The sequence below is a fragment of the Oncorhynchus tshawytscha genome, linkage group LG13 (assembly GCF_018296145.1).
Source record: "Oncorhynchus tshawytscha isolate Ot180627B linkage group LG13, Otsh_v2.0, whole genome shotgun sequence".
NCBI lineage: Eukaryota > Metazoa > Chordata > Actinopteri > Salmoniformes > Salmonidae > Oncorhynchus > Oncorhynchus tshawytscha.
In genome coordinates, this window is record NC_056441.1 from 20,311,741 (window position 1) to 20,325,657 (window position 13,917).

At 42.4% G+C, this 13,917-nt stretch overlaps 1 protein-coding gene across 1 annotated transcript; it reads left to right on the forward strand.

The window, feature by feature from the left end:
- Nucleotides 1-108: 108 nt before the first annotated feature.
- LOC112235207 (zinc finger protein OZF) lies at nt 109-12,195 on the forward strand. The gene is made up of 2 exons (XM_024403620.2): nt 109-283; nt 10,140-12,195. Exons 1-2 carry the CDS (start codon nt 109-111, stop codon nt 11,459-11,461), a joined length of 1,497 nt encoding a protein of 498 aa, XP_024259388.1. The 3' UTR covers nt 11,462-12,195.
- Nucleotides 12,196-13,917: the final 1,722 nt, after the last annotated feature.

Below are 13,917 nucleotides of genomic sequence, written 5' to 3' on the forward strand. Positions count from 1 at the left end.
GGAAAATAGCAGCACCATTATCATCATCTGGAATACATTTTCTGCCTGTGGTGAAAAAATAAGTAGCTAGCAAAACACAAAGAAATCTCGACGTTCATACCTCTCAAAATGTCTAAACTGGCATTGTTCAATGTGTATATAACTGAACGGCTAACAGCGGTGGCTGTGGAGATAGCCGGGGTGGTAGAGAGAACAATAACAGAATACCAGGAAGAAATCTCTCGTTCAAAGGAGGAGAACGAACGTCTTCGACGGCTGCTGGATTTCAAACTGCACAGAACAGGTTTGTTTCGATTTAAATCAAACGAATCGGGTGGTTAGTTAATGATATAAAGACCCACCACTTGCAATGTTGTACTTGAATTCGCTAACTTGAATCAGCAGTATTTGGGGATTTATCCAACTGTAAACTAACTAGCTAAACATACTGTAAACAAAACAAATTGTATTGCATGAGTTTCAAAGGACTATGAATAGGCCAAGTAATGTAGTAAACGAGTCGAATCCCAAGACCCTATCAACCAAGTCAAGTGATCGAGTCGCGAGGCCCTTCACAGTGAGCAAAATGATGTTGAAAATACTTATTCTATACGTCTTTTCCAGACATCGAAATAGGTAAAACATTTGTTATGAATGAAAGTTGAAAATATGTATTCTCCGGAAGTTGAAAACACTTAACGTAATTTTCCTGGAGAAAGACTTAATTTTCGGACGTTGAAAACACATATTTTAAAGAGGTTGAAAATACATTTTACAGACGTTGAAAATATGTATCTTACAGATGTTGAAAATACTTATTTTTTTGATAATTGTTTCTAGAGCCAGCTTTTAAATGTACATGCATTCACTTATATCCACTTCATTTTTTCTTAACGATTTTTAAACACTGAAGCCAAACATGGAAACTATTGCTACAACTTCATCTGTGCTAGCGCATAAAAATAATTAATATGCGCACCACTACAAATCCCTGCATTAGCATGCTTCTGTAAGCTGATACATCATGACAAAATACATAATATTACTGTCCTGCTAATATGCTTGGACCTTGTAGGCTATACTTGCCTAGGAAAACCCATAACTGATTAAAATGGTTGCCCAATCAGGCAGGCAAGATCAAGTCCAGTAGTGCAAAAAAGGTATTAGGTGAACAATAGTTAAGTAAAGGAATAAAACAACAGTAAAAAGACAGGCTATATACAGTAGTGAGGCTATAAAAGTAGCAAGGCTATACACAGACACTGGTTAGTCAGGCTGATTGAGGTAATATGTACATGTAGATATGGTTAAAGTGACTATGCATATATGATGAACAGAGAGTAGCAGTAGCGTAAAAGAGGGGTTGGCGGGTGGTGGGACACAATGCAGATAGCCCGGTTAGCCAATGTGCAGGAGCACTGGTTAGTCGGCCCAATGATGTAGTATGTACATGAATGTATAGTTAAAGTTACTATATGATAAACAGGGGCACACAATGCAAATAGTCCGGGTAGCCATTTGATTACCTGTTCAGGAGTCTTATGGCTTGGGGGTAAAAACTGTTGAGAAGCCTTTCTGTCCTAGACTTGGCACTCCGGTACCGCTTGCCTTGCGGTAGAAGAGAGAACAGTCTATGGCTGGGGTCTTTAACAATTTTTAGGACCTTCCTCTGACACTGCCTGGTGTAGAGGTCCTGGATGGCAGGCAGCTTAGCCCCAGTGATGTACTGGGCCGTATTTACTACCCTCTGTAGTGCCTTGCGGTCAGAGGCAGAGCAACTGCCGTACCAGGCAGTGATGCAACCAGTCAGGATGCTCTCGATGTTGCAGCTGTAGAACCTTTTTGAGGATCTCAGGACCCATGCCAAATCTTTTTAGTTTCCTGAGGGAATAGGCTTTGTCGTGCCCTCTTCACGACTGTCTTGGTGTGTTTGGACCACTCTAGTTTGTTGTTGATGTGAACACCAAGGAACTTGAAGCTCTCAACCTGCTCCACTACAGCCCTGTCGGTGAGAATGGGACGTGCTCGGTCCTCCTTTTCCTGTAGTCCACAATCAGTTATTTCATTATTTTCAATGAATACGCATTGAAAACACCAGGCTTTTGAGCAATTAATCAAATGACATACAGTTTACAGCCTAGAATAGAGTTTTGTACTCACTAGAAAACAATAATAACATTCTTCATTACATGTTGTTGCCTATGTAGAATTTATTTATTATTTATTTAACTAGACAAGTCAGTTAAGAACAAAGTCTTATTTACAATGACGGCCTACCCCGGCCAAACCCGAACGACTCTGGGCCAATTGTGCGCTGCCCTATGGGACTCCCAATCACGGCCGGATGTGATACAGCCTGGAATCAAACCAGGGTCTGTAGTGACGCCTCTAGCACTGAGATGCAGTGCCTTAGGCTCCCGAGTGGCGCAGCGGTCTAACATTTTTTTGTCCCTAAAAAACTGAAACGATATGGTAGCTTTAGGTAGTACCCGGTCACAACTTCGGGAGCACACATAGTATACAGTCGTGGCCAAAAGTTTTGAATGACACATATTAATTTTCACAAATTTCCAGCGGTATATAACAATAGCGGGGCTATATACAGAGGGTACCGGTAAGAGTCAATGTGGAGGCTATATACAGAGGGTACCGGTAAGAGTCAATGTGGAGGCTATATACAGAGGGTACCGGTAAGAGTCAATGTGGAGGTTATATACAGAGGGTACCGGTAAGAGTCAATGTGGAGGCTATATACAGAGGGTACCGGTAAGAGTCAATATGGAGGCTATATACAGAGAGTCAATATGGAGGCTATATACAGAGGGTGCCGGTAAGAGTCAATGTGGAGGTATATACAGAGGGTACCGGTAAGAGTCAATGTGGAGGCTATATACAGAGGGTACCGGTAAGAGTCAATGTGGAGGCTATATACAGAGGGTACCGGTAAGAGTCAATGTGGAGGCTATATACAGAGGGTGCCGGTAAGAGTCAATGTGGAGGCTATATACAGAGGGCGCCGGTAAGAGTCAATGTGGAGGCTATATACAGAGGGTGCCGGTAAGAGTCAATGTGCGGGGGCACCGGTGTCGAGGTAATATGTACATGTAGGTAGAGTTATTAAAGTGACTATTCATAGATAGTAACAGAGAGTAGCAGCGTGGGGGGGGGGGCAATGCAAATTATCTGTGTAGCCATTTGATTAGCTGTTCGGGGGTCTTATGGCTTGGGGGTAGAAGCTGTTTAGAAGTCTCTTGGACCTAGGCTTGGCGCTCCGGTACCACTTGCCATGCGGTAGTAGAGAGAACAGTCTATGACTGGGGTGGCTGGAGTCTTTGACAATTTTTAGGGCCTTACTCTAACCCACCCTGGTATAGAGGTCCTGGATGCCAGGAAGCTTGGCCCCAATGTACTGGGCCGTACACACTACCCTTTGTAGTGCCTTGCGGTCAGAGGCCGAGCAGTTGCCATACCAGGCAGTGAAGCAACCCATCAGGATGGTCTCGATTGTGCAGCTGTAAAACCTTTTGAGGATCTGAGGATCCATGCCAAATCTTTTCAGTCTCCTGAGGGGGGAATAGGTTTTGTCGTGCCCTCTTCACGACTGTCTTTGTGTGCTTGGACCATGTTAGTTTGTTGGTGATGTGGACACCAAGGAACTTGAAGCTCTCAACCTGCAGCCCTGTCGATGAGAATGAGGGCGTGCTTGATCCTCCTTTTCCTGTAGTCAAAAATAATCTCCTTCGTCTTGGTTACGTTGAGGGATAGGTTGTTATTCTGGCACCACACGGTCAGGTCTCTGACCTCCCTATAGGCTGTCTCATCGTCGCCAGTGATCAAGACTACCACTGTTGTGTCATCTGCAAACGTAATGATGGTGTTGGAGTCATGCCTGGCCATGCAGTCGTGGGTGAACAGGGAGTACAGGAGGGGACTGAGCACGCACCCCTGAGGGGCCCCTGTGTTGAGGATCAGCATGGCGGATGTTTTGTTACCTACCCTTACCACCTATGGGCGGCCTGTCAGGGAGTTGCAGAGGGAGGTGTTTAGTCCCAGGGTCCTTAGCTTAGTGATGAGCTTTGAGGGCACTATGGTGTTGAACACTGAGCTGTAGTCAATGAATAGCATTCTCACATAGGTGTTCCTTTTGTCCAGGTGTGAAAGGGCAGTGTGGAGTGCAATAGAGATTGCATCATCTGTGGTTCTGTTGGTGCTGAATTTGTTCTTAACTGTCTTGCCTAGTTAAATAAAATAATTAATAAATAGTCATTTAGTTAGGTTACCTTAGTTACCCTGCCTCATTTGACGAGCATCGGAGCCGGTGTGGTACGATTCGATCTTAGTCCTGTATTGACGCATTGCTTGTTTGATGGTTCGTCGGAGGGCATAGCGGGATTTCTTATAAGCTTCCCGCTCCTTGAAAGCGGCAGCTCTACCTTTTAGCTCAGTGCGAATGTTGCCTGTAATCCATGGCTTTGTTGGGGTATGTATGTACAGTCTCTGTGGGGACGACGTCATCAATTCACTTATTGATGTAGCCGGTGACTGATGTAGTGTACTCCTCAATGCCATCGGAGGAATCACTGAACATGCTCCAGTCTGTGCTAGCAAAACAGTCCTGTAGTGTAGCATCTGCGTCATCTGACCACTTCCGTATTGAGCGAGTCACTGGTGCTTCCTGCTTTAATTTTTGCTTATAGGCAGGAATCAGGAGGATAGAATTCTGGTCAGATTTGCCAAATGGAGGGTGAGGGAGAGCTTTGTACTCGTCTCTGTGTGTGGAGTAAAGGTGGTCCAGAGTTTTTTTTTTCTTTTTTTTCCTCTGGTTGTACATTTAACATGCTGATAGAAATGAGGTGAAACTGATTTAAGTTTCCCTGCATTAAAGTCCCCGGCCTCTAGGAGCGCTGCCTCTGGATGAGTGTTTTCCTGTTTGCTTATGGCGGTATACAGCTCATTCAGTGTGGTTTTAGTGCCAGCATCGGTCTGTTGTGGTATGTAGTAGAGGTCGACCGATTAATCGAAATGGCCGATTAATTAGGGCCGATTTCAAGTTGTCATAACAATCTGTAATCTGCATTGTGGCCGATTTACATTGCACTCCACGAGGAGACTGCGTGGCAGGCTGACTACCTGTTATGCTAGTGCAGCAAGAAGCCAAGGTAAGTTGCTAGCTAGCATTAAAACTATCTTATCTTATCAGTCTTAACATAATCACTAGTTAACTACACATGGTTGATGATATTACTAGTTTATCTAGCTTGTCCTACGTTGCATATAATCGATGCGGTGCCTGTTCATTTCTTATCGAATCACAGCCTACTTCGCCAAACGGGTGATGATTTAACAAGCGCATTCGCGAAAAAAGCACTGTCGTTGCACCAATGTGTACCTAACAATAAATATCAATGCCTTTCTTTAAAATCAATACACAAGTATATATTTTAAAACCTGCATATTTAGTTAATATTGCCTGCTAACATTAATTTATTTTAACTAGGGAAATTGTGTCACTTCTCTTGCGTTCCGTGCAAGCAGAGTCGGGTATATGCAGCAGTTTGGGCTGCCTGGCTCGTTGTGAACTGTGTGAAGACCATTTCTTCCTAACAAAGACCGTAATTAATTTTCCAGAATTGTACATAATTATGACATAACATTGAAGGTTGTGCAATGTAACAGCAATATTTAGACTTAGGGATGCCACCCATTAGATAACATACGTAATGGTTCTGTATTTCACTGAAAGAATAAAGGTTTTGTTTTTGAAATGATAGTTTCCGGATTTGACCATATTAATGACCCAAGGCTTATATTTCTGTGTGTTATTATGTTATAATTAAGTCTATGATTTGATATTTGATAGAGCAGTCTGACTGAGCGGTGGTAGGCAGCAGCAGGCTCTTAAGCATTCATTCAAACAGCACTTTCGTGCATTTACCAGCAGCTCTTCACTGTGCTTCAAGCATTGAGCTGTTTATGACTTCAAGCCTATCAACTCCTGAGGTTAGGCTAGTGTAACTGATGGGCAATGGCTAGCTAGTTAGCGGGGTGTGCGCTAATAGTGTTTCAATCGGTGACGTCACTCGCTCTGAGACCTTGAAGTAGTTGTTCCCCTTGCTCTGCAAGGGCCGCGGCTTTTGTGGAGCGATGGGTAACGATGCTTCGAGGGTGGCTGTTGTCAATGTGTTCCTGGTTCGAGCCCAGGTAGGGGCGAGGAGAGGGACGGAAGCTATACTGTTACACTGGCAATACTATAGTGCCTATAAGAACATCCAATAGTTAAATGTATAGAGAGAAATAGTCGTATAATTCCTATAATAACTACAACCTAAAACTTCTTACCTGGGAATATTGAAGACCCATGTTAAAAGGAACCACCAGCTTTCATATATTCTGAGGAAGGAACTTAAACGTTAGCTTTTTTACATGGCACATATTGCACTTTTACTTTCTTCTCCAACACTTTGTTTTTGCGTTATTTAAACCAAATTGAACATGTTTCATTATTTATTTGAGGCTACATTTATTTTATTTATGTATTATATTAAGTTAAAATAAAAGTGTTCATTCAGAATTGTTGTAATTGTCATTATTACAAATAAATAAATCAGGTGATTTAATCGATATCTGCCTTTTTTTGGTCCTCCAATAATCGGTATCGGTGTTGAAAAATCATAATCGGTCAACCTCTATGTAGACAGCTAATATGCATGCCCCCCTTGTCTTACCAAAGGCTGCTGTTCTATCCTGCCGATAGTGTTTAACATGCCAGCTGTGTGTTATTAATATTGTCGTTCAGCCACGACTCTGTGAAACATAAGATATTACTGTTGGTAGGATACACGTACTTTCAGTTCATCCCATTTTATTTTCCAGCGATTGAACGTTGGCTAGCAGTACGGAGAGCAAAAGCAGATTAGCCATCTCTTTCCGCAAAATCTGTTTCCGTCTCAAGTGAATGACAGGGATGTGTAACTGTTCGGGTGTTTGGAGTAAATCCTTCCCGTCCGACTCATTAAAGAAAAACTATTCGTCCAATTTGAGGTGAGTAATCGCTGTTCTGATGTCCAGAAGCTCTTTTCGGTCATAAGAGACGGTAGCAGCAACATTATGTACAAAATAAGTTACGAACAACGCAAGAAAAAAAAATAGCATGGTTTGTTAAAGACCCAATAAAACAGCAGCCACCCTCTCCGGCACCATCAGAACGGCCGACACCATATGAGTGGCCTGCTAATCTACCTTGCTGGACCTTCTAAACTGTCGAGAATTGACCGGTGGAGGCTGCTGAGGGGAGGAAGGCTCATAATAATGTCTGGAATGGAGTCAATGGAATGGTATCAAACATATGGTGGTTGATACCATTCTATTGACTTCATTCCAGCCATTACTATGAACCGTCCTCCCCTCAGCAACCTCCACTGGAATAGACCCACACTGATCCAAATGGTTGCATAATCAGGTCTAGGCTGTTGGCCTATGCAGTTATATCGGCATGAAACAAAACACTAGGTTCGAGTGAGCAGTTATTCAAATGAGCCTACATTATTATTTTTGAGTCATTCCTGAGTCATTTTTTGAGTCATTTCTGAGTCATTTCACAGATTCTCTTATCCAGAGCGACTTACGGTAGTGATACATTTTCATACTTTATGGTACATCATTGCAGTTTACATCCTATGGACACTGCACTGTTGTTGATGTAGCCCAGGTATAATAATTTCCTTGACTAAAAACCTAGGCCTAATCAATAGTGGAGCTTTGCATGTCCGGAGACCACAGAGCGCAACCTAGTGGAACGGACTACAGATCTGCCATTTCAAAATCTGTTCATTTATTTTTCTTGCACTTTGTCAGGTAAATATTTGGCCTATAACCCTAATATTTAGCTAATAAATGACCTAATATCTAGCTAATATTTAGCTTCATACTACACATCACCAGCCTCTCTCTTCCAGCTGTTCCCATGCGCAACAGACTATAGGCTACACATGCCTCTCTGCAAAAAGCCATTCCTCTTCTTGAAAATCCCAGGAAAAGCTATAGGCTACAAAAGCGACAGGACATTTATTTCTATACTTTTTTTTCTACTCTGCCTAATAGCCTATTCGTGGAAAGAAGCAGGCTTGCTCTTGTTAATTGCTGAAAATATAACGAATAGTTGCACAGGACAGTGAAGCACAGTGAAAAAGAAGACCCACAGGAATTGACAACTATTATCAAAATGGAAATCCCTTGCAAACCACAATGACATGCTGTAAAAGATGCACAGGCTAAATGGCATTTGTTGTTGAATTGCTACATTTAAATACAAGTTACTGTATTATTTTCATTAGGCCTACATTAAGTATTATTTTCAGTTGTTACTATGACAAGGAACACACCCTGAAAGCACAGAATGGTCTGAACCAGTATGAGACCTCATGAATGGTCTTGGTACCACCTTATTAATAGTAAACGTGCAGTAGGGTGCCTTGATCAGTTGATTGACCGGTGTAGTGTGGCTGCTCACCAGCGTTTTATAGTTATGTAGCCTATAGTTAGTTTATCGTTATAGTTATTGGCTTGGTGGATGGCCCGGGCCTTAACTCTGACGCAACTAACATTATTATTACAACAGAACTCGCCTACTAGTAAGTCTAGCTAACGTTAGCGAACTTTAATGAAATAAAATTATACTTATATTTGTTTACTTGGCTTTAATACTCTGTAAATTTACTATTTTTCAAATAATTTACCCTGGCAAGTTTAGGGAAGTAAAGCGGAAGTCGAATCCATCACTTCCTTTGTTTGTCTGTTCCCATAGCAATATTAGAAAATGATGTGTATACATGTCAATGAAGAAAGCATTATGTCACATTCAACATTTTTTTTTTTATCCACTTAAAATAGGGAAACTGACCAAACTGAAGACTGCACTATGGCCACTATAATGTTCAAAGTAATCCAACCTACAGAATAAACCCACAGACCACTTCAACTACAATAACATTCTTAGCAACGGTTACATAAAAATTTTTCTTGCTATGACTGTGATATGTTGTTTATCTACCTTAGTTTAATGCACTGACTGTAAGTTGCTTTCGATAAGAGCGTCTGCTGAATGACCGAAATGTTTTTTTTTTAAACGAAGAAAACTGGGTATTATTCTAATGAGCTCCACCCTAAACAAGTACACATTTGGTCGGTCCGGATCAGACCAAAGCCTAGACGTCTATGATTCGTTCAGTTGTGTTTCACACGTTGTAGCAGCACAGTTCAGTAGAGTACAGTAAAGTAGAGTTTAATTCAGTAGAGTACATTGTACTATACTTTACTGTGCTCTACTGTATTGTACGGTACCATAATTGTATTTACTGTAATGTATTGTACTCTGCTGTACTGTGCTGTCAAAACTTGTGAAACATAGATGTCTATGATTGGTTCAGATTTAGACGGGCTGGTCCATGGACATTGAAATCAAGTCCGGGACCCAAAAAAGACGTTCAGAAGACGTGGGCGTCAGTCCATGCTTACTGGGTTGTGCTCAATGATACATTTTGTAACATGGAAAGCTGGAATGCTTTTACTGTCTTGCACATTGGTAAGGATAGCAGCAAATAAAGTAGCTATCTGACATTTGCTGTTTTAGCTAGCATGTTGAATAATGCAAGCGAGATAATTGAGTCATGAAAATTGTGTCCTGGACTTGAGTACTACAACACTGGATAGGCCTATGTTATTTACATAAATTGTTCAAATATGTATTGATCGGGCCTCCTGAGTGGCACAGCTGCCTAAGGCATCACTACAGACCCGGGTTCAATCCCCTGCTGTGTCGCAGCCGACCACAACCAGGAGACCCATGAGGCGGCCCACAATTGGCCCTGCATCGTCCGGCCGGGATGTCTTTGTCCCATCTCGCACTAGCGACTCTTGTGGCGGGTCGGGCACATGCAGTGTGTCAAGAAGCAGTACGGCTTGGCAGGGTCGTGTTTCAGAGGAAGCATGGCTCCTTGACCTTCGCCTCTCCTGAATCCGTATGGGAGTTGCAGCGATGGGACAAGACTGTAGCTACCAATTTGTATATCACGAAATTGGGGAGATAAATGGTAAAAAGTAAATAAATAAAATATTAATGTGTATTGATCACATATTTATCCCTTTCCCCACTTTTTTTCTAGACCCCCAGCAGCTCACGCTCCCAGTCTCTGAAGAGGAGGTTCCCCCTGCGCGGCAGCATGGTGAGCAGAAGTGGGGCCCCAATCTGGGGCAGAAGGACCCAGAGTCCACACAGATTAAAGATGAACAAGAGGAAATCGGGACAAATCAGGAGGAAGAGCTTGAAAGGCTAGAATGTGATACCAACGACTCCATATTCACTGTCTGTGAGGAGAGAGACAGTAACCCACCTTATCCGCCCTATCAAATGGATTTCTCAAGCCACACTTTCGAGAGCAAAGAGGATGATGTGTTATGCATCCTCATTCCTAAAGAGATCAAAACTGAGCCTGATGGAGAGGACTACACAGTATCAGAAGCAACCAGTGCCTCTCAGTCCCTATCAGAAGGATATCTAGGCTGTTCTGCAGCTCAGAGTGAAAACAGCGGAAGTGACAACGAGGTGGAGAGTGGGGGACAACCGTCAGGGTCAAAGCCACTGGAATCATCCAGAAAATGGGCAAAGAAAGAACTAAGCTTCCATACTGTTGCTGGGGGCAGGGCGACCACAAATGCTTCTCCTTATTGTTGCAAGTTGTGTGGAAGTACATTTGTGTACATTGGTCCTTTAGTTAACCATGTGAAAAATGTACACACAAAGCATACGAAAATGTGCGGTGTGTGTGAAGAAATCTTTGAGTCCATGGCAAGTCTGACAGATCACCTGCAAACCCACATAAAAGCAACACGTACTTGTAATGTTTGTGGCAAATGCTTCCCTAGTGATGCTAATTTGAGAACACACATGGTGTCTCACACAGGAGAGAAACAGTATCAATGCAAAGAATGTGGGAAATGCTTCAAAACTAAGGGATATATGAAATTGCATATGAGACTGCACACTGGGGAGAAACCATTTCAGTGCAAAGAATGTGGAGAAAGTTTCACTTGTAATGGATACTTGAAAGCACATATGAAGTTCCACACAGGGGAGAAATCATATCGGTGTAAGGACTGTGGGCAAGACTTTGACCAGAAGACACAACTGGAAACGCATATGTGGACTCACAGAGGTGAGAAACCACATGGTTGCAAGCAGTGTCCCAAAAGCTTCAAGCGCAAGGAAGAACTGACCAGACACACAGCGGTTCACACAGGAGAGAGACCTTTCAAGTGCACTGTTTGTGGACATTGCTTTGCCACCCCAGGCAACCTGACACAACACCTGACCACTCACTCCGGAGAGAAACCGTATCGGTGCAAATTCTGTGGCAGATGCTTTAGAAATAATCCGCTACTTAAAAGTCACCTGAGGAACCGTCACAAATTTCATGAAAGTGCCTGATTCTCAGAATATGACTTAAAGGACAAGTTAAGTTTTTCCAACCAAATCTCTATTTTTGATGTAAATAGCATGTTCTTGAAGAGTACAGACACCTTTTTTTGTGATTTTGCACGTTTGAGAAGCTTTACACAAACGGCAAATCACTTCCTCATCCTCGTTGTGTAGTATGCAGTCCCTAAAAAAAGCAGGAACCAAGGCTCCAAAAACACCCAAATGTGTACTTTTAGTTCATTCTGAACTTTATCCACAATGTTATATTACCTTGCACAAGTCATTTCCCTTATCCAGCTGTTCCATTTTCTGTGTAGCCTGCTGCTACATAACTGACAAAATAAAGGAAACACCAACATAAAGCATCTTAATATGGCATTGGGCCGCCACGAGCCGCCAGAACAGCTTCTATACTCTTTGGCATAGATTCTACAAGTGTCTGGAACTTCCTGTGTGGAAGCACCCCATGCTTTCAATATCACATTTTATTGGTCACATACACATTTAGCAGATGTTATTGCGGGTGTAGCGAAATGATTGTGCTCCTAGCTCCAACAGTGCAGTAGTATCTAAAAATGATTCACAACAATACACACATCGAAAAGTTAAATCATGGAATTTATAAATATTAGATTGAGCAATGTAGGCGTGGCATTGACTAAAATACAATATAATAGAATACAGTATACATATGAGAGAGTAAAGCAGTATGTAAACGTTATTAAAGTGACAAGTGTTCCATTATTGAAGGGGCCAGTGATTCCAAGTCTGTAGATAGAGCAGCAGCCTCTAAGGTGAAGGCTTGCGTAACCAGGTGGAAGCCGGCTAGTGATGGACTGAAAAACAGCTAATATCAGGTCCCAGCTTTGATGCACCTGTACTGATCTCGTCTTCTGGATGATAGCGGGGTGAACATGCCGTGGCTCAGGTGGTTGATGTCTTTGAAGATCTTTTTGGCCTTCCTGGGTGCTGTAGGTGTCCTGGAGGGCAGGTAGTTTGCCCCCGGTGATGCGTTGGGCAGAGCACACCACCCTCTGGAGAGCCCTGCGGTTGCGGGTGGTGCAGTTGCCATACCAGGCATTGATACAGCCCAACGGGATGCTCTCAATTATGCATCTATAAAAGTTTGAGAGTTTTAGGTGCCAAGCCAAAATTCTTCAGGCTCCTGAGGTCTTTGTGGTTGGACCATTTCAGAACGTCAGTGATGTGTACGCCGAGGATCTTGAAGCTTTCCACCTTCTCCACTGCAGTCCCGTTGACGTGGATAGGGCCGTGCTCCCTCTGCTGTTTCCTGAAGTCCAGAATCAGCTCCTTTGTTTTGTTGATGTCGAGTGAGAGGTTATTTTCCTGGCACCCCTCTCCCAGGGCCCTCCTCCCTTTTATACTTTGTATCTCTTGTTTACTCAAGACATTCCTTTATTTTGGCAGTTACATGTAGAATGGACAGAGGTATTGCTGGAGTCACAACAAAATGTTGCGGATAAAGTTCTGAATGACACGATCTCTAAAGACCTAATAAAATGACATATTTGTTCATGTTTTTCAGGGCCCCCATACTACACAATGGGGAAGTGATTTGCTGTTTAGTGTAAGTTTCTCAAAAACATGTGAAATCACAAAAAAGGTTCCTGGACCCTTCTATAACATGCCATTTACATCAAAAATAGTGATTTGGTTCTAAAAAAAGGAAACTTCTCCTTTAAGTTTAAAATAGACACTGCCTTTTGGTTGGTGGTGCATTGGAACATAATGTACAATATAATCTATAAAACAATGTAGTAGATGATCTCTGTCAGGCTATGCCTTCAGTCAGAGTTGTGAATACTAATCTGCTTTTTACTATGAAATAAAGGCCTTCTATATATATTCCCATGAGAGCACACTATTTTCATTTTTGTGAAGGAACTTACAAAACTGTCCCTGTACATTCTTTATAAATAAATAAAATAAATAAAAATGGGTTCAGGGGGATGTAAATGTTTTGTTTGGCATATTATATGGATGCTACAGAGTACAATGAACCTTCTATTGAGATACGATGTACGGTTGTTGTTTTATTTCCAGTCCATTAGATAGGAGTATGCACAGGCACAAAAACATTTTGAAGGTAGACTCCGTGAAATGTTGCCATGAGCAGCACTGCAGATATTGGGGTGAGTGAGATGCACAACTTCACTTTCACTCAGTATGTGTGCAGGACCAAAACAGCGGAGAAGTTGCGCTTCAATGCTATTGTTGTGGAAATTGACCTACTATGCTGCTGTTTACTTTCAGCATCTACATCAGGAATGGGCAACTCCAGTCCTCGGGAGCCTGATTAGTGTCACACTTTTGTCCCAGCTAACACATCTGACTCCAATAATCAACTAATCATGATCTTCAGGTTACAATGCAATTTGTTTAATCTGCTGTGTTTGCTAGGGATGGGGTGAAGTGTGACACCCCTCCGGCACCCAATGACTGGA

What these genes read in the sequence shown, in the direction of transcription:
- LOC112235207 (XM_024403620.2), top strand. Translation starts at nt 109, where the DNA reads ATGTCTAAACTGGCATTGTTCAATGTGTATATAACTGAACGGCTAACA. An exon ending in TTTCAAACTGCACAGAACAG is followed by an intron (nt 284 to 10,139) that starts GTTTGTTTCGAT and finishes CTTTTTTTCTAG; the next exon opens with ACCCCCAGCAGCTCACGCTC.